The sequence below is a fragment of the Hyaena hyaena genome, unplaced genomic scaffold (assembly GCF_003009895.1).
Source record: "Hyaena hyaena isolate Hyena2069 unplaced genomic scaffold, ASM300989v1 scaffold_1158, whole genome shotgun sequence".
In the NCBI taxonomy this organism is placed as follows: domain Eukaryota; kingdom Metazoa; phylum Chordata; class Mammalia; order Carnivora; family Hyaenidae; genus Hyaena; species Hyaena hyaena.
Window position 1 is genome coordinate 159423 of NW_024081790.1, and position 21398 is coordinate 180820.

At 36.1% G+C, this 21398-nt stretch overlaps 1 protein-coding gene across 1 annotated transcript in view; it reads left to right on the forward strand.

Moving 5' to 3' along the window:
* The window catches only part of CNKSR2 (connector enhancer of kinase suppressor of Ras 2), a gene marked incomplete at its 5' end in the record, with an annotated part of 194760 nt that overhangs the window by 145096 nt on the left and 28266 nt on the right, over positions 1 to 21398 (forward strand). Inside the window, 2 exons of the mRNA XM_039222554.1 lie at positions 1934 to 2034; positions 4386 to 4932. Of these exons, the coding sequence (XP_039078485.1) occupies positions 1934 to 2034; positions 4386 to 4932 (648 nt within the window). The remainder of the gene's footprint in view (positions 1 to 1933; positions 2035 to 4385; positions 4933 to 21398) is intronic.

Here is a 21398-nt window from a genome sequence, read left to right on the forward strand (position 1 = left end):
TGCTTAGTCCCTTCACCTCTAGTAATGACCTCCTTATAGTATTTCAAGCTCCCACAAAACTACCTAACCCAGATCCCAGAGCTTCAGAATTCACTTTTCATTGCTGGAACTTGCTACAAGAAAAAAAAAAACCTAACATCCAAGAAGGTAAATAGAAGGCATTTACGTCCTTTGCAATCTGGGTCAGACTGTCCTAGCATGCTACCTATAAATCCACCCAAGAAAATCAGGGGTCCTAATACTGAGTGCTTTCAAGGTGCAAAGTGCTTGAATATATATTACCTTATTTAGTACACACACACACACACACACACATATACACACAACTCTAGAAGTCAGTTATTATTAGCCCCCTTTTACAGGTAACAAAAGAGACTCAGGTTTAGTAACCATCACAAGAGCACAGAGATGGTAAGTGGTATAGCCAAGAATTGAACCTCCATCTGCCCAAGTTCATAGTTCATGCTTTTCCCATCATTGTTTTTTGGGTACATCTCTGGGCAACTACATCAATTCATATTTGAGAGGAAGCTTAGTATACTAGCTGTCACCAGCATGATCCATTATAAATACCACAAATTTAGATTAAGTAATTTCTGCTTATCGTTTAGTCAAAGGGAATAATTAAAATAGGAATAGCATTTTCAAAGTTTTTGTATTTTGAGGCTTGGATATAATAATCTCCATTGCTAAAGAATTTCTTTTCATGATAGCCAGGGTTACAGAACAGCAGGACAAGGGCTTAAAGCATCATGAATATATGTCAAATTAAACTCTCCCAGTGTGTCATTTCAAAAGAGTCCCAGTGATAGCCCTCCAAGGATTAGGGCAAGGCTATTTCTTAGTTCAAATCCCAGCTCTACAACTTTCTGTTTAGCATATAGTACTGAATAAATGTTAACTATACTTATTCATAAGCACCACAAGGAAAATATATATATAAATAATTACAGGATAAGGATTCCGGGGTGGAGAGGGGTTCCTATAAAAGTATGTGGCATGGTTTTTTCACCTAAATCTGATTATCAGTTAAGCCTAATGATGGCTTTTTTCTGATTTAGATTTTCATAAGAATAAAAATGGGTAATACTGACAGGTTTTTCCCTGTACATCTTATAAAGAATTAACCCAGAGTTAAGGGTGGTTGCATTATTAGTGGAACAGGTCCTGATTATTGGCCTTTGTACTGTATTTTACTTACTCAACTAATTTATCTCTCAGAGTATTTTCCCTTCCCTCTTGCCTGAGCTCTGCCAAGTCTAGCGGCTTACATTTTCTACCCTTTTAAGTAGTTCTAGAAGTTTGGAACTTGCAGCCCACATCAGCAAATTTGCCCTTTTGCATTTGGCGAGAATCAAGGTTTGCCATGTGTTTCCAAGTAGAGGTGGGAGTATCGTGTTATAGAGATTCATGTCAGCATGACTCTGGAAACAGTGATTGTTAGATAACCAGTGAATTGGAGCCAGAAAAGAGAATTGAGAACATTATTTTTGGAGCTGTTTATATCTGTAGAGATCTACAGCTGTATATATATTGCTCTTCTTTGCGTGTTCATCTTTAGAGTAAAATGATACACCTTTAAGAGGCATCATGTGTTATCATTCATTAATTCAAGCGTCAGAATAACTTGGCCTAGAATCTAAAGCACCCTAAACCAATTTGGCTTCTGCAGTATCTTTTTCTTAACTCCTTAAAGTTATAGCTATGTATAATTGCTTGCTTTAAAGGTTGGAATTAAGTGATTGTACTCTTCCTTCTTCCTGAACACCCACCTGAAAATAAAAGTTTGTGGGCCTGGAGTAGTGGGTGCTGCGGAGCAGGGTGTAGCAGTGGAATTTAAATGTCTTAGTGTTAGCTGTTAGTGTGTATTCCTGAAAATATGGCTAGAAACATTTAATAGAATATTGTTGTATTTGTGTGTGTGAATTTACAGATTACTGGAGTGAGAGTGACAAGGAAGAAGCAGATACTCCATCAACACCCAAACAGGACAGCCCTCCGCCCCCTTATGACACATACCCACGACCTCCCTCTGTAAGTTGCCAACAAGAATGGACATTATTTAGCATCAGATTCTTTGACCCAAAATATCCCCGTGTAGTGAATTGCATGTCAGACCTCAGATTCCCAAAGAGGAAAGAAAATAAGGAGTCTAAAAGCAATACGGGGAAAAATTTAGTATGCAAAGACTATTTAATTGGGAGAAACAGTCACCACAGATCCCAAGCAGAATCATTATCTGCCCAGGTTTATTTTAAAAAATCCTGTTTGTGTCAAAGTAGACTTCATGGAAATATCAGCAACAAAAATAAGTTTTCTTGGAAAAAGATATGTAAATGGTCTTTATGTATCCCACACTAATAAAGTTCATTCCTATATCCTTCAGAAATGACTCATAAAAATTGACATTGTATCTATATTAAACCTGTATCAACAGACAGTTCTTCAGATATCATGGGGTCTGGTTTAATGTATGTGTTTATATGGTGCTCCAGACTTCTTAAACCTGTATAAATGATTCTGTGTATAGTCTGTACTTTAATCTTTCAATGGGGTAAACAACGGTGCTTGTTTGCTTGAGACTATCCCACTTTATGCCCATGGCCCATCAGAGCTACTAAGAACATCTCAGTAGTGTCACAGTTTCGACAATACATTGCGCAGCATCATAAGAGTTAATTCTGCCTTTCTTGGAACTGAGTCTTCCACATAGGAAATGGAAGCTGAATTTAGGTGACAACAGCTGCCAACCTAATTACACCTCCATATTACTCTAGAGGATTTTAAATAAGAAAGACACTACACAAGATGTTGATAAAATTCTAGGCCACTTCTCAGCCTTGGCTGTGCATAAGAATCATTTCTGTAACATTTTAGAAATGCAGAAGTTCAGACCTTATCCAGACATTGAATCAGAATATCTGGGACTACAAACATCTCAGTAGACTAGACTGTGGACCTTTTGAGAACAGGGACCCTGCTTGTATTCATCTACACATCCCAGTGCTTAGCACAGCACTGGCACTTAAGTGCTTAATAAATATTTTTGAAGTAAATAAATAAATATTTCTGAAATAAATGAATGGTTGCTTTTGGCTAATAACTAAAAGGGAAGCCACATTTTTAATAACAATGTTTGATGACAATGTCTGTTACCTAAGAATTGTTCCTAATATGTATGCACATTTCTTTAATAAATGCTGAGTCCAACAGAATGCAAGGATGAGCTATAGAAATGCAATCATGAAGTCAGTAACAAGATACAGTTTATATCATAATTTCCCTCTTTGCCTAAAACATCAGGGCCTGAATAATTCCTTTATATTTATAAAAGAGGAAGAAAGGGAAACTGCACCTTCAGGAAACAGCTCTTTAATCATAGCAACTTGTGAATTTCAAGAAGGAAGCTATTTACATTGTTATTAACATGCGGGAAGATAAACTGCCTCCAGAAGTTGCCACTTAGCTTCTCCTTTACCCAGAAGGGCAGCATATGTTTTTACCTCAGCCAGGCTTGTCCTGGCCACCACCTCAGCCTCATTTGCCTTCATCACATTGGACAAATCCAACTTCTCCTTCCAGAAAGGAGCCGGGGCTGATATGTTAGCGTGAGAGCTACAGTAAGCCTTGTCCCCAGTTGGGGCACCTGCAAGTCTTTTACAGCATTCACTTGATGCCAGTCCTTTTTATCAGTTGTGCTTTGTACTCCAAAATATATATCCTCAAACTTTAAATTACAGGAATAGAATTATTCTGTTTTTCTTTTGTGTTTATGTACCCTGAGGTGACCATGCCCAAGGCAAATGCTAATTCCCATCAGAGTATAATCTCATCCTGCCTGTATGTTTAAGTCTAATAAGTGCCACAAATTGAAAAGACCACAGGATATCTTTTCCTTGGGGCCCATAGGAGGACTCATTCACCTATGAAGAAGAGGAGGGGTTCTGTCCAATTATAGGCACCTTGTTTTCACATCCAAAAGCCTCTCTCCTTGCTCTCATCCCCAAACTCCACAAAATCCGGAAATATGAATTTGGCAGCAATTATTCAGGGTTTCAAATTCAAAGAGATTTTTAAAACTTCAGATTTTTTTAGTTGCTGAATATTTCTTAGATAAGCACTCAAATTTTCTTATGCTTCACTGTTGTAAGACTTTGCATGTTAATATGTCAGACTTTTCATGAGAGTCTGGTATAGCTGCATTTCAACACTCCACATCTCAGTCTTTTAAAATATCAGCTGGGCCTAACTTTGAGATGTCTGTAAACTTGACTAGTCACTAATTTGACTGGTGAATGTTAGCTGGTAGAAATCTAATTTGTTCCTTGGTGACAGAAGTAGTCTGTTATTTTCTGTGGAGACTGATCAGAGGCTCTTTTCCACAGATGAGTTGTGCCAGTCCTTACGTGGAAACAAAACACAGCCGGCTCTCTTCCACAGAGACCTCTCAGTCACAGTCCTCCCATGAGGAGTTTCGCCAGGAAGTGATTGGGAGCAGTGTGGTGTCCCCCATTCGCAAGACAGCCAGTCAGCGCCGCTCCTGGCAGGATTTAATCGAGACGCCCCTGACAAGCTCAGGATTACACTATCTTCAGACTCTGCCCCTGGAGGATTCTGTCTTCTCTGACTCCGCGGCCATCTCCCCAGAGCACAGGCGGCAGTCCACCCTTCCAACTCAGAAGTGCCACCTACAGGATCACTATGGGCCATACCCCTTGGCCGAGAGCGAGAGGATGCAAGTGTTAAATGGAAATGGGGGCAAACCTCGAAGTTTTACTCTGCCTCGAGATAGCGGGTTCAACCACTGCTGTCTGAACGCTCCTGTTAGTGCCTGTGACCAGCAGGATGACGTGCAGCCCACAGAGGTGGAGGAAGAGGAGGAGGAGGAGGAGGAGGAAGGGGAGGCAGCAGGGGAAAACATAGGAGACAAAAGTAAGTATGTTGGAAATGCTTAGCCTGTGTACACAGAGTCCTAACCTTTTCAAACTTCTTATTTTAAGAAAATAGAGTTTGTTTCCCTTTTTTCTTAAAATAATAGTATTGCTGTGCAGGAAGTTAGGTAGCCCTTCCTGTTTTACTTTCAGAAATTGAGTAACGTGGGGGGGAAAAAAGGTGGATAATGAAACCTATATCCCAGGACACCCAAAGCTAGAACAAATGAGTTTTTCCAATTACCCATTTTCCTTGTAAGGTTAATGATAGTCATTTCTTTTTCTCCTTCCTCTTATCCACTTTCTTCTCCCTTGCATATATCATCCCTTTGGTCCACAGTCATTGTCCCCTGAGTTCAGGTTAAGAAACTTAAATGCTTCAAGCATGGTGTTAGCAGAACCTTGGTTGAATACATAAGTGAACATAAAAGCACACACATACGCACACATACATATACAACTTCCCTTTTCACTATTAAAAGATTTAAAGGAAAAATTCCAAAGAGTTTTTCCAAGGAGAAATTTAAAATAGTATTTCTGGCAACTCCAAATGGCCAAAATTGTTTCTAGAAACTGGTTTGCCAAAAAGCATTTCTTTATTTTCTTGGTGTACATGTTAATTACAAAACTCAATTTATGTGAATCAACTCTTAAGAGAGACAAAATCAATTAAGTAATCCCTTGACTTGTTGGCATTAAGAATATGTTTACTAATTTTCAAGTTCTTTATCCAACATGCCTTACCAAGCATCTATTTATAATTAATGTGATACACCAGTCCAGAAACCCAGGCTAGTTTAAGGGAAAGGCTAGAACTCAGTTACCTTACTTAGAAAGAAAATCTAGGCTTGGCTGTAAGTCCTGAATGTTAAATTCCCCTCCTCGCAAAAAAAAAAAAAAAAAAGTACAGTATGAAAGAATTAGTATAAAACTGTTTGCATGTCTTTATTCAAAATGAAGTTTGGCCCAGTTAGTGCAGATGACCCAAGCCAATGTTAATGAAAACACAGTTGCTGGTTTGTTCCCACTAGGGCATTAGACTTCCCTTTTTAAAGGATATAAGCAGACTATATCCATCCACCCATTTGTGAGAATATGAGACTTTGATTATGGGATATATTACTATAAATTTCTTCTTCACAATTGGAAAAACAACTCAAAGCTTACAGAGGACCAGCAGGTCAGGATCCTCATGCCTATGTTAAGCTTGGCTCATTTAAAATGAGAGTCACTTTGGAGATTATTAGCAAGAACATACAGTAGAATTCCTTTTATGGTCTTTATTGTCTTATTTAATGGGAATTATGTCTTCTACCATGAAAATATGAGTTGCTGGTAATAAAATTCATATGTTAAAGCAGTTTCCATGTGAAGTGTATGTTGGCCATAATCTCCATAAGGAACATTACAAAAGGTATACTGTTGGTGCAGGAAAAGGTAATTACCATCTATTACATGCCAAGCCCTCCCAACATTTACATTTATCAGAGATTATGGAAGAGTCTGGTGGGAGAAATATCTAGGAGCCATGTAAGGCCTCTATAGGACTTCTGGCAAGCATGATAATACATTTTTAATGTTATGATGATAACCAAAATCAGGACACTGTTTTCTAAAATTTAACTAAAGATGAGTTAGAAACTTCATTGTGACTGTCATCTACATGCTGCACAACTGCTATAACTAAGTATGTGAGGTTTGTTCAGTATTGTAGAAACATATTTGGGAAAAATACGTTATCTCTGCCATTTAAAAATAAGTTGTGTTGAAATTTGCACAACCCTCTGAAATAGAGAATTCTGTTCAGAAAAATATCATCATGACCACAAGTAGAAGTCATTAATGCTATCTTTTTCATTTAAGCCAGTTACTTCCCAGTTCCCCTTGGCCATTGTGTGATGGAGTTCTAGAAAGGAGAAGGTGCGTCCTATGGCCTGAAAGGAAAACCCAGGCCCACAGAGCAGATGTAGTTAATGGCCTTCGAGTCTGTTCTTCTAATGTCTCTTTGCTGTTCTGTTGATTGGATTTATTTTTACCATATATATGCACTCCTCAATTGGTGGGGTTTTCCTCCAGGTTCCCAAAGGAGTCAAGTGGGCAATTATTCTGTAGTTTCCATCTATTTCAGTGGCTCTTTTTTTGTGGAATAACTATGATAAGGCAGAATAATCCTAGGAAGTGTGTCCATAAATCTAGTATTGCAAATTTTGTCTTTACAGTTCAATATTTTGGGGCATTTCATGCTATTTCAGTCAGATCTGCTTCAATAAAGGTAGCCATGCACTATCTTTCAGGGACCCATTTCTTTCTGGGCATTCCCCCCCCCCAGATCTTTCACTTGATGTGTCAGTGTTCTTCAAACCATTCTCAGCAGAGCACTGCATTTCATGGTTGTCTACTAGAAGATGCTTTTTATTTAATAGAATGTCTATTTGCCTTCCTAATGATGGTTTTTCTGCATTAATGTTTTTAATACTTAGGAGTGTGCAATTTGATAAACACTTCATTTGAGAAGCATCAGCTTTAAAATCAGCGTTTTCAAAAGAATCTTTAAGGTCTAGTTAAGGGGTATCATGTTCATGGCTGCCCTGGTTGGCCACTAGGAGCAAGCATTCCAGGCTTCTTATTCAAATCAAGCTGCTGGGTGTTATGTCAGCAGAGCAAAAATTAGATGCACGAAAGAAGCTGTGGCCATCCCACCAGTCTCGGACTTATGGCATGCCCTCCAGCGTGGAACATTCACTATGCTGCCCACAGGTTGGCAGGCAACTGTGCTTGCTACAGTCAGAGTCCAGCAGGGCTGTGTTACTGTCCTGCTCGAGGCCAGCATTTGCTTTGACCTCCTAAAGTGAATTTGCACTGATCCAGTACAGACCTGAAGAGGACATAAGTTTTGTGTCTCTAGCTACATACATTTTTTCTCAGCTTATGAAGAAATTAAAACTAGAAAGGGTCAGGCAAGTGGGTAGAAGAAGTAATGGAAAAAAATGTGAAAATATAGCCTATCTTCTGCTTTAAGGATAAAGAATTAAGTCATCACCCAAACCCCTTTCTTATCATTTATGTTTACCTTAACTTTATATAATGCGATATATATTATATAGCACTTACAAGTTTACAAAGCAGTCTAAAAAGCAAGATGTACCTAAATTGGTGACCTAGATGGGTTTTTTTTCCAGTTTCCCTGCTCCTGAGGTATAAATGTAGCCTTCTTTAGAAGAGTTTTCAAACTGTGTTTTCTCATGGTTGGACTACTTTTTCTCTTATTTTGAAATTAAGTTATTTAACTGAATCATACTATGATTTTTCTCAGGCCGAACTCATTTTGGTGTAAAATGGATGGTATTAAAAGTACACAGATGAGACCTGTCTTGTTTTCCTTTGACTTAAAAGTCAGCTTGCATATTAATTATCCTGACCTACTTCACTGGCATTTGGGAGAAGACAAGTAATTTCCTATTATCCCAATTAGCAGTTTTGAAGCTTACTGAGATGTGGGCTTTATAATACCTCAGTTAAATTAAATTATAAATTATGTCAGCCCATGCAACTTCCAAGGAGTATAAATCATTAAAGTGTGAGACAAAATATAAAGATATACTTCACTCTGAAATCATCTGCCATAACACTAAAATACTGTTTTGGTTAATGCTGCTTGAAGTCTACTTGGGATAGATCTCTTTTCTTTCCTTTGACTTAAAAGTCAGTTTAAGATGAGGTTTTCAAAAGCTTTATCCTAAACTATGCAGTTTATATGAGGTTTTTAAAAGCTTTATCCTTTAATCCTGCTGATTTCCCTCTTGTCAGTTATAAGAACACTCTTTACTAGCTATACATTCTTGGTGCCTCCATGTACTCAATGAGGTTATAATGTGCTCTTTTTCATTGCCTTAGAGATAACTTACCAGTATTCTCACTTAATTTACACATTTATTAGCTTGGTCTTAGGGATCTAAAGCAAAACCTACAGCAGTAGAAGGGGGGGTGGCTTGTGGGGTTGGAGGTTGGAGGGTGGATAAAACCTTATAGTTACAATGCACATCAAGTTATCTGGCCAAGATATTTACTGATGCTCTCAAAATGAGATTTGCTAAGAAATATATTTTAAAGCTATTTTCTTAATCTAACCTCCTTTGCATAACATTGGTAAGTTAAGAGCTGTGTAAAATATGCAGCTCAGTGGCCTAATATCTTAAATTATCTAGGCAGAGAGGATAGATAATGACTACCAATATAGTGCAGAAGAAGATAGATTAATCCTCTTCAATCATTTTAAGGGTCCTAGAGTAATTTCTTGAAGAGTTTCTAAAAGCTGTGAATTTTATTTTTTTAAGAACATTCAGGTACAAAGTATGTGGGCAAGGGGAAGATATTCCTAGAATATGAATCTGTGTTAAAGGATAAAAAGGAACAAGTTGAAAATTAAGAAAAGTGTTGCAAGCACTTTTTACTGTTTTATTGATTTTCGAGATAAATTATGCACAAAGAATTTAGAAGGGCATAATCATCAATAATATCTTTAATTATACTTCAGGCGTAAAGGAAACAGATGGAAAATATATATAAGCAATGTGAATAAAAACATGCATTAAATTCAGAGAAAAAAATAGTAGAGTACCTTAAATTTGTCACTTTTGTGAAGCTTAAAGGCATTATTCTTGGCTGGTTATGTAACAAGTATATATAGAGAACACATAATAATCTAGAAAGTAGTAAACAGATGTTCTCTTAATACCATATTTTCTGATTTTGAAGAAAGACTGTTACGGAGACATAAAACCCTAAAGATTCGAGAGAAAGTAGAGACTAGCTCTAAAGCTAATATTGATTATAAGTTGGATTTGTAATCATACTCCTCAGTTTTGGCTTAAATGATGAGGAAAAATTATTACCTTAACTGATAGGAAGTTCAGAAGTGGGGTTGTTCGGAGTGAATTTTGTGGCTCAGCAGTGTCGGGACTCTTAGCTTTTCCGTAATGCCAGTAGCTCTAAGCATCTCTTATAAGACAGCATCCACAGAGCCAAAGACCAATATCCAGAGAACCCTGTCTTTAGTCCTTTCTGTAAGAACAAGGAAAGCTTTTCTGAGATCCTTTCAGCAGATTTAGCTCCATATTTCATTGGCCAAGGTTGCATCCTATGCCCAAATAGCAAGTGAAATGATTATGAATAGTTGAGACTAACCTTGATTTAAGATCATAAAGAAAAAAATGTACCAAACTGCTTGTCATTGCTACCCACGTGAGCCTCTCCACTATTATGTATGTTATATCCTCAAATATATTTGTTCAAGCAATGTGGCACTCTTTATATATATATATATATATATATACACAAACACACACACACATACACACATATATGCAAACATATACCCCCATGTCACATCACATCATTTAAGTCTTGGCACTAATGAAATGTTAGATCTATAAAAGGGGATAAATATGATGTAACCCTTGGGGTGCCTGGGTGGCTCAGTAGGTTAAGCATCTCTTTTTTAAAAATTTTTTAAATATTTATTTATTTTTGAGAGAGACAGAGCATGAGCAGAGGAGGGGCAGAGAGAGAGGGAGACACAGAATCCACAGCAGGCTCCAGGCTCTGAGGTGTCAGCACAGAGCCCAATCTGAGGCTCAAACCCACGAACTGATGTGATCATGATGTGAGACAAAGTCAGACACTTAACTGACTGAACCACCCAAGTGCCCCGTAAGTGTCTGACTCTTGATTTCAGCTCAGGTCATGATCTCTCAGTTCAAGAGATCAAGCCCCTGCATTGGGCTCTGTGCTGACAGCGAGGAGACTCCCTGGGATTCTCTCTCTTCCTCTGTCTCTGCCTCTCACCCACTCATGCGCTCTCGCTCGCTCACTCGCTCTCTCAAAATAAATAAACATTAAAAAATATATATATTATGTAGCCCTGAAAATATAGCAAGTTAGATATAATTATTGTTGACATTTGAAATGAATAAGCATATTTTCCTTTAAACACTAAGTGATTGGAACTTAGAATACATTCTCTGGAGCTCTTCCTCCTCAGTTCAAATCCTTTGTTTGTTACTCTGCCACTTGCAAGTGGTGTGATTGATGAAGCTATTTAACACCTCTGGTCCTCAATGTCTTCATTGTTACATCAGGTGGTAACAGTACCTGAAGGTAGATAAGGATCAAGTAAAGTAATACCAGAAAGCACTTAGTTTCCAAATCTGACACACCATAAGTCTTCCAGTAAATTTTTTATAACTATGTAATTTATGTAGATTTTATGCATATTTGGATTTAGGCAATGAGGGCAATTATAATACTTAAATAGTGAATTAATCCTGGAAGACCTCAGTAAATAACATTTACCTGACTACATACCCTAACTTTGTTCACTTCTAGCTATTGAGTTGAATCATATGAATTGCTGTTTTTGTAGGTCAAAATGATGAAATATCAGCAATTTTGTACATTTCAACATAATATATTAACTCTATCCTAGGAGCTAAAATAGGAATGTTCCTCACTTTACATTCTTATCATTCACTCACTACTCTTTTCCTTTTTGACTTGGGACATTTGAGAACTCAAAAGAAGCCTTGTATTTCAAATAGTAACAGCCTTATATATGTTTACTGAAATATGTATTTATAGACCTTATCAATCGGGCCTCAGTTCAAATATTTTCCCCTCAGACTCATACTCTGACAACCAAGTCTGACCCAGATGCTCCTTCACTACCATCGCCACCACCATTCATTCTCTGCTATGTTACCCCAATTTATATTCTTCACAGCTTTATCACTATGAGTACAATATCAAATATTGTTCACTGATTTATTTTCTATCTCCGCCCAGCAGAATATGTTTGTGAAGAGCAGGGATTTTACTCCTGTTTTGTACACCCAGTGCCTAAAATGATATATGACCGTGGTAGGCTAGACACTATTGGATGAGTGAATGAATAAGTGAATGAATAAATAATTCATTTTTCACCTTTTGTCACGAATGCCTTTCCATTTTATTATATAACAGTTAAAGCTAAAGTTAATGTTCTATCCATCATGTGACATAAAACAGGAAGAAAACTGTTGCAAAATTCATTTTGGGTATTTTGTAAAGAGAAGAACAGGACTCATGTTCAGCATACCGTCTTCATGTTGCACACCACTAAGCTGGAAGGCAAATAACTGGAATTACTGCTCTTTGTAGTATGGTTCATGTACAGTCACCTTCTCTCCTATTGAAACCATACTATTCCTGATTTAGTCCCATTTCAAAGACGCAAGTCATGAAAGTATGACATGAGAGATATCCATTGCTGGAAACCAGATCTTCCAGCATCTCTAGGCAGTTGTTTCTCCTACCAAAGTCTATTGTCTGTGGAAAGAAGGCTGGCTCCCTTGGTAGATGAAGCCACCTAGCTTCATCCTGATTCATTTGTAAAACATGTTGAAATTGCAACTTATTCTTGAGTGAATAACCAATAACCCTGCACCAGGAAAATAATCTCAGGAATGTTAATACGCAATAAAACCAAATTTAAATAGCAAAAGAATGAACTCTAGATGCTACAGACTCACACCAGCAGAAGATGTGTCCAGATAAGAGTTAAACTTCACATAAAAGAATGACAAGCCCTCACCATTATAGGTAGGGCAAGTTATGATTTATACTTTGTTTTACCAAGAAAGTTGATTAGGTTCAGCCACTGTTTTACTTACTATTTTCACACATCAGAAAAGCAAACCACATTTCTTCAGGTCATTATTAGTGTATTGTCAGTTTCTCAGTGGAATACTTCCAGCTTATTTCATGAGAACCTTTCCTAAGTTCAGTCTCCTTTTACCTTGGTCACTCTTGCCAGAGAAAGCTGAAGATCATAAATGCTTCCCTATTTCCCCTCTATGTATGAAATCTACCTCCTATGGTCACTAACTACTGGAAGATGGTAGATGAATACATAACAGGATGGGTCCATTAAACATAGCTTGGAAGTTTTTAAATTTCCCCATGTTTTTCTTTTATTGTTTTAAATGAAAAGTAGTAACTTGCTTATTGCTAAATAAATAAATGGTGAAAGCAAAAAGCAACCCTCTCTCCTTATTCTACAGAGGTAATTTCTGTTCAAAGTTAAGGTTTTAAAAATTAATTCTCATGTGAATTTGTTTTCTTCATGTATCTTTTTCCTGTCATTCAGTGTGAGTAGGGAGGTAAGGTATGATTTAGTTTTCAGTTAGTTTTTCCTCGGAAATTTTTTTGACGTGACCATAGTTTATAATATAAGCAACAGTCTTGTGAGATAACTTACCACCTGAGAACCCAGCCCCAACCCCAGCATATATCACCCTAGAAAATGCAGCAGTTACCTGTTGACCTTTTCAAAAACAATGGGAGAAGAAATGTGAGAAGAAAGAAATGACAGTGTCTGTACATGCACACTTACGCCCTCTTATACACAACCCCACACTGACTTATCAGAAGCTCCTTGCCTACCTGCCTAATGACTTTGTGTCATGTGACTTTTGCCCAGCTTTTATGAAAGTCTTCCAATAATGTCATCTTAACGCAAAGCTCTGTGCTGAAAACAGTTAAGCCAGAGCCAGCTAGCTAAAAATCATAGCAAGTCTAGCCTCTAAAAGCTAGAATGTAGAACTCAAGAGATTGGCTTTGGAACCACTGTGTCTGATGATCAGAGTTTATCTGTAGCTTTTGGCTTTAAGTTATAAAATGCTAACCCTTCTACTAAACTATCTTCCTTATTTTTTCCAATGTTCTCACTAGCTGCATTCTTCTAGCCTTTCTTATGTTAGGACATAGGCACATCTTAGTTGGGCTTTAATAGCTCAATCTATTATATTGTAAAACTTTCCCTTTAATGGAAGAATAGTCTTATTATGTCATTCATAAGGGAAAATGCCCATTACTATATATTTTAAATGCAAAAGTGACACAGTTGGTCATAAAAAAGTATTTTAATATTTAAACCTCATACTTGAGAATTCCTAGAAGGTTCTTACCTCAGGAATGTAATATGACAATTTTCTATGCATGTTGTTTCTATTAAAAGCACGCAAAGTATGCCAATAAAATCAACTTTCTGAGTTACTTCACAGAATTTCTGAGAAATTGTAAAAAAAATAAAGTAAGAATGACAGTTATTTAACTCCTGGATTCAGTTCAGAGCTACAAATTCTTTAACTTTCTTAGTCATGGATTCCCTAATACTTCAATATCTAGATTTAGCTTACTAAAATGTAAACTAAAACTCTATACTGTACTTTGGTTTGCTGTATTAATATATAGTCTAATTAGTTCTCAGCATGGATTTATTTATTCATATCCATTTATTTGACAGACATTTTTATTGTTTATTTACTACATACCAAATACTATGTTAAGAATCTGTCTTCCATGGCTCTCCCATAAGTCTCCTTACAATAAAACTTTATAAATTCTCTTAGATATAAAAGATCTTCCTTTCTGATATCATGGGACAGAACAAAAAATTTAAAGTATGCAGCATCATTGTTATCCTGTACCAGTCATTTTCTCAGGTAAACAATTAATGTTATAAAAATGATTCTTTGAGAGATGGTACATCATATTCATTTTAAGGCATTAATTCTAATCACTTATGCAAAATTCATTAAACTGGTCAGAATAGATAAAACTGAGATCATTTTTAGAGCTATTTCTACTTTGGCTCATTCCTTAAACATTGTGGTTGTGGGGATGCATTCTGGTTACTCAGCTACAAATGATTGATTTGTACTATCATCAAAGCAATATTAATCTTTAGTCAGTATTATACTGTACTAACCCTAATCCTATATAATCAATTATATTGACTGTAGATTAATACTTCTTTGATAATTGAGAAGATGCTTCCTAATGTTACAGCACAACTAACATGGAGTTTAATTATCAGAAAACTCTGCTAATATTAGCAGAGTGCTAAATACAGAAAATTATGCTGTACTTTTATTGTCTATTTTAAGGAAATATGAACCTTAGCATTTTAAACAGTTTTTCACTTTCTTCCACATTTATAATCCCTAATCCTCCATGATTTTGAATCTGATATTTTTATTGTGCTACTTCTTGTTTGGTAAATCATTCATAGAATATATTGACTTAACGCCTAAGATGTATTCAGTGACCTCCAAATTTTCTCACCCATGACTTTAATGGCTTCTTTAGCTATAATTTTTTCCTTAAATTATTGTTGTGGTTGTTCTTGGCCTAATTTAGAGTCTATTCTAACATTATAAAATGGGCATTTTATTTTTTAATTTTTAAATTATAGTTTATTGTCAAGTTTGTTTCTATATAACACCCAGTGCTCATCCTAACAAGTGCCCTCCTCCATGCCCATCACCCATAAAATGGGTATTTTAAAGCAGTCATTCACTTTAGGATTCTTGGTGAAAGTAAATAGCCCACAACTTGGTATCACTGAACTTAAACCTCATACCTTTTTCCTTGAGCATCTCTGCTGTTTTGTCCTTTTTTTTTTTTTTTTTTTAACAATGCCAACACACAGAGTTTTTTATCATGCCTTTTCTAAAAAGAACAGGGAGGAAAGCAGCTTGGAATCAGTGTGGCTTTAATACAACCCTCTGCCAACTCTGACACCCCTCACTTTGTACTCTATTGTCTTCTTACACCGCATGTAGTTGCTGGGCAGCCATCTCTTGATTTAGCATCCTGTGTTTGAAGACTCTTCTCTTTTATTAACCTAATTAGAAGGATTTTTGCCTCAGCACTGGAGGTAGGAAAGATGTTTGCCATTCCAAAAATAATTCTATACAAATGCTAAATATCTTTACTGGATAATTAAGTGAAAAGTTAGGCTTAACTTTCAATACTTCTTTAAATGTGTAACACCTTTTCTGGGTTGTTGTTGTTATTTTCTTTCTTCTTTCTTTACTTTTCTTTCTTTTTTTTTTTTTTTTTTTTTTTTGGTATGTACTACAGCCAATAGTATCCCTCTGGTTAATACTATAGAACCCATTTTAAATGCTTTACATTAAGGTAAAGAATTCATTTAAAAGACTTTTTTTTTATTAGACTAGTATAATATATGCCATGCTGTTTGTAAATATGCATACTAATTAGTCATCTCACCATAGAACTTAGAGTTTTAAATATTCATTTTCCTACCTAATAGAGAAATACTCTTTATACACTTCAAAAATTATTATTGAGACTCTGCTTGAATATTTTAGGCACTCAGAGCCTACTGCCCCCAGGCAGGACAATTCATGTTGAACAGCTCTAGTTAAAAATTCTCCCTTATATTGATACAAAAACTGACTTCCTGTAAGTTTTCCTTTCGTGGATCTTGACATTACAATTTAGAAAACTACAGAGCAAATATTTGAATGGCTGATATGTGGGAGAAGGCTAAGATAGTCTTTGAAGTTTCAGAGAACATAATAGGTACAAGCTACAGGGGGGCTTTTTGATTGATATGAGGGGGAAATTTTCCAATGTTTGCATTTGCCCATGAATGGAATAACTAGTCTTGTCCTCTTAGTGGGTTCCCCATTACTCATTGTTTAAGAGGAGGCTGAGCAACCAGCTACCAGTCAAGGCTTCCCAAGCTAGTTGGACACTTGAACCTGATGACTTCTTCCATCTCTAAAGCTTTATGGTTCTCTTCAACACAATAGCCTTGCTTTTGTTCTCACTATAGTGCTGTGAACATTGTATACGTCCAAAACTATACAGTGAAATTTTGTTATCTAATGTTATTTTTGTGTCTCATCTCTGAACTGAATGCATATAATCACCATAACTTTATGACACAAGTTCTAGATAACTCACTATCTTGGTTACTTTCATCTGTATGCCTTGTTTCCTTTTAGTGTCCCCATGCCAAGTGTATGGGAACTAGCATACAGTACTTTATTCAAAAGGATATCATCCAAAATTTAGACATGTTGCCCTTGGCTTTCCTCTTATCTCCCAAACTAGAGATACTGTCCAGAAAGAAAAAGCCAGCTTAAAATGCTTCAATTTTATTGAATCCATGTTGGTCCTTCAGTTGAAATTAGAAAATGAAACTCCTCCCAGTCATACTCTATTCTAAAACTTTTCCATGTGTCTGTAACAGATTTATCATTTTGTTCTCTGTAGAACCCATGCTGAGTTTTGTTTGTTTGGATAAGAGACCTCTCTTTAAGCTATAAGTCTCGAGGGATTCTGACAGTAGCCCTAAGATAATTTCCAAAAAGTTTGTTCAGTTTCTAAAATCATTCTGCTAGTTCAGAGACCATAAGGTAGGTCTTAGTCATCCCTTACCTCGAGAAGCACTTCTTTTTAAAATTCCCAGGTTGAAGACTTTTCTCCATGCAGGAAAGCCTAAGATATTTTTGAAGCCGTATGTTTCTTCTTTCTTATGTTAATTTTTTTAAAAAGAAGCTCTGTCTTCAGTTTTTTCACAAGCCTCAACTGAACATTTGCCTTCCTGACACTCTTTGTACAAGGAATCAGATTATTTTTTGTTTGTTCGTTTCTGGTATCCTCTTCTGCCATCTTTTATAGAAATCCTCCTTCAAGTAAAGCTTAGAAAAATATGCTTATAACTACCTTGACTTCAACTGCATCTCCTTTCCCTCTCTTATAGGGACAGTTTACATTTGTAGTACTGGAATTTCATTTTTTTGAAGCTACTGACCACGGAAAACTAGTATTTGTCTGTCTGAAGTTTTAAAGTAGTATTTCTTATCATTCAGGATCAATATTTGACTGTGTGTTTACTCTTTTCACCACTAGAAAAACAAAAAGAAAACCCAAAATGATAGGGCTTCTTCTAGTCCGCTTCACATCTAGAGTGCCTCTTACTTTTTCCATGTGGCTCAGTGTTAGATCCCAAATAGATTTTACTTGTGTCTTTATATTTTTGATTCATGAAATTATCAGAATTTTAATGCATGCAGCAATTACTTACATTTATTAACCTCATTTTTAGTGCAGTACTCTTGTACTTAGTATATTGGTGACAAGCAAAAAATATTAAAGCTTAAGTTATATAATTTTATATTTTTTCATCTTCAGAAGGTTGTTTCATAGATACTGATCCACCAGTTTTTATTCTGCAAATAAGGGGGAAAGTGGATATAAAAATCAGGTGACTTCATTATGACATTTTGCAAAATTTTTAATCCTTTGGTCTTATATCCCTCAGTCAGTACTAGAATGTGTCAAGATAGAGTTTTAAAACCACACAGAACCTGGCCATCTACAAAACTCAGTAAGTAAGGAAAGAATAGAGATTTCTGCTAACTTACTGTTTTAGACCAGTGTCCTATCCCTGATCAGCCATAGTTCTTGGTCCACTGTATTCAGTATTTCCTAAGAATTATCATTTCTATACTGTAACCCAATTCACATCCCCTATAAGTTATAGCTTCAAATTAAAGAAACAAGTTGCATTCACACCTATTCACCTTAAGCCCTTTTTAGAAAATAATAATGTCTTGATAGTAAAAGAAAAACATACTATCAGTTCATGCTCTAAAGAGCCTATGGGGTAACATTTGAATATTTTTGCTTATTAGATTACTTGCTATAATATACCCAGTGGTAGATATTTGCTGCCTATATATACAGGACAAGACTATTTCTTGAAGGTGATCTCTTTTATTACATTTTTTAGAGAATACATGGTAAGATTTTATAACATAGGATTTAATGAAAAGTAATGTTGAGTTCCATTGTCCATGTTCCTTGAGATTTTCACAAAAGCCAGTGATATACCTCTCCTAAATTAATAATTAATATAGATCATGGTAAAAATAAGCAAACAAACTAGATTTGGTCCTTCAAAAACTACATGCCTTTAGTTCATTGAGCATGCATATATTAAACAAGGTTTATAGCATGTACCTCATTGTTATGGAACCAAGACTGAACAAATACTGAATAAAACTATTTCGAGGATTTATAGCTTACAAAATACTATATGGTGTTGGAAGAAGAAAGACATAGGTGTCCAAAAATTGATTTCTGATCAACTATAATGTGAAGAATGAAAAAGAGAATGGAATAACTATTCTTCTATAATTCTAGCCAGAATTTAGTGATTCTACCTATTAATTTGAGCAGTGAGTTCATAAATCACTTTCAGGTTTTTAGAGTGGTTCTTAAAGAAAGTTTTGTTTTTCAAATGTTTCTTAATTTTGAGAGAGAGAGAGAGAGAGAATGCAAGCAGGGGAGGGACAGAGAGAGATGGAGACAGAGGATCCAAAGCAGGCCCTGTGCTGACAGCAGAGATCCCAATGCAGGGCTAGAACTCAGGAGCCATGAGATCATGACTTAAACTGAAGTCCATTCCTTAACCAACTGAGCCATCCAGGCACCCCAGGTTTTTAGAGTTTAATAAATACAACCCAGCAGTGATAATGAGACAGCCAAATAACACTAGTGACCCACTGTTTAAACATCAGTAATATATCCACTGGTGACATCAAATCACAGTCTTCAATTTGTGAAATGTGTAAGGAAGTTCTATGCATTACTGATATTCAGAAATATCTTTTTAGTATATTGAGATGATTAACATCAAACCAGGAGCTTTAAGCCAGTTAAACTATCTTCACAAAATGCAAAGCTATTCTATTTCACTCTGTGTTTTAAGTTTAAAAAAAGGGGGGGGGAGAAGGAAAAAATACATAATGCATTTTGTTTTACTTGACAGTCATCAAAAGCCTAATAAACAGGGCTTGGTTATATCCCAAAGATGAATCATAAAAACAGTCATAAACCAGATGTTTTTAACACATCATGTATCTGACCAATAAGTAAAAACTCAAGAACAATTTATTATATTTGCAGTTGAGTTTCGCAAAGTTAAAATGATGAGTATTGTGCCTGTAAAGTTATAATTCTTTTTTTAATTTTTTAAAAATGTTTTATTTATTTCTGAGAGAGAGAGAGCATGAATAAGGGAGGGTCAGAGAGAGAGAGAGAAACAGAATCTGAAACAAGCTCCAGGCTCTGAGCTGGCTGTCAGCACAGAGCCCGACACGGGACTAGAACCCACAAACAGTGAGATCATGACCTGAGCCGAAGTGGGACGCTTAACTGATGGAGCCACCCAGGCTCCCCAATAAAGTTATAATTCTTATGGCTAAAGAATGAGACCAATCTGTAATCCTTTTCTCATATGAAATTGAATAGGTTGCCCTTGAGTTTGCAATCATGACTTTTTCCATTGATTTCCAAGTTAAGCACAATTATGATGTATTAATTTATTTACCTAACCAAGCTTTTATTCTATCCACTGCTCAATTTCTAAAATCAGAGATTGTTTGTATCTGACATGTTTGGATATTACCCCCAATAGCTCATAATTCAGATAGTTATTGCCCAATTAAATGAAAGTGTGAATGACATAAGCCATTGGGTTTGAGAAACGATGCTATAATTGTCTCTAATAAGTGACTGAATCTTTAGAAAGCCTCTTAAATGATCCATTGATACAAGAAATCAGATACTTTTAGTGACTGGAGAATGCTTATTTAGAATTAAGATGATCTCAATCCAGCTTTCAAAGATTACTAAAACAAAAGTATGAAAAGTATGTTATATTCTAAAAGTTAAAAAGGAATGAACAGGGGCACCTAGGTGGCTCAGTCGGTTGAGCATCTGACTTCGGCTCAGGCCATGATCTCACAGTTCTTGGGTTTGAGCCCCTTGTCAGGTTCTGTGCTGACAGCCAGCTCCGAGTCTGGAGCCTGCTTCAGATTCTGTGTCTCCCCCTCTCTCTGACCCTTCCCTGCTCACGCTGTCTCTCTCTCTCTCTCTCTCTCTCTCTCTCTCAGAAATAAATAAAAAACATTGAAAATAAAAAAAAAAAAAAAGAATGACCAAATGGGCAAATCACTGATATCTTTGGATAAATTGTGGCTACTCTTTTTCTGTTAAATGCTCAATATTTTATGGAAATACTGAGATGAATAGATGTGTCATATGGCATTTTAAAATAGTAACTGATGGTTATATCATAATAGTATCTATTTTACCTGACCCATGTGGTACAGAAACCTAGTCATTCAAAAAATCCTCTTAAAAACTAAATTTTAGACATGGCAATAAACCCTTATCAGGCAGTTTGGCTACAAGCCCTTCTAATATCTCTTCAGTGTAGCAAAGTGATAAGATGTTTTTTTTGCAGTAGTTCCTTCTAATCAGTCTCTGTCAACAGAGGACCTTTAGAGAGTGTAGTTGTAGCTATATTTATAATTAAAAATTCATCCTCAGTAAGAGTCTGACTCACCTCATCTACTTCTAGTATGAATGACATGTGAATAATTTGACAATTTAGGTCATTCAAAGAAAATACCCGTTAGCAGTGGTTAGACTATCACTTCATATAAGATCTAGATAATTCTTTCTTGACATAACAGTGCCACAAATAGCATTCTTTGACCTCAGTGACCCATCTTCCTAAGGTTCTCTCCCCTGCCACATAGT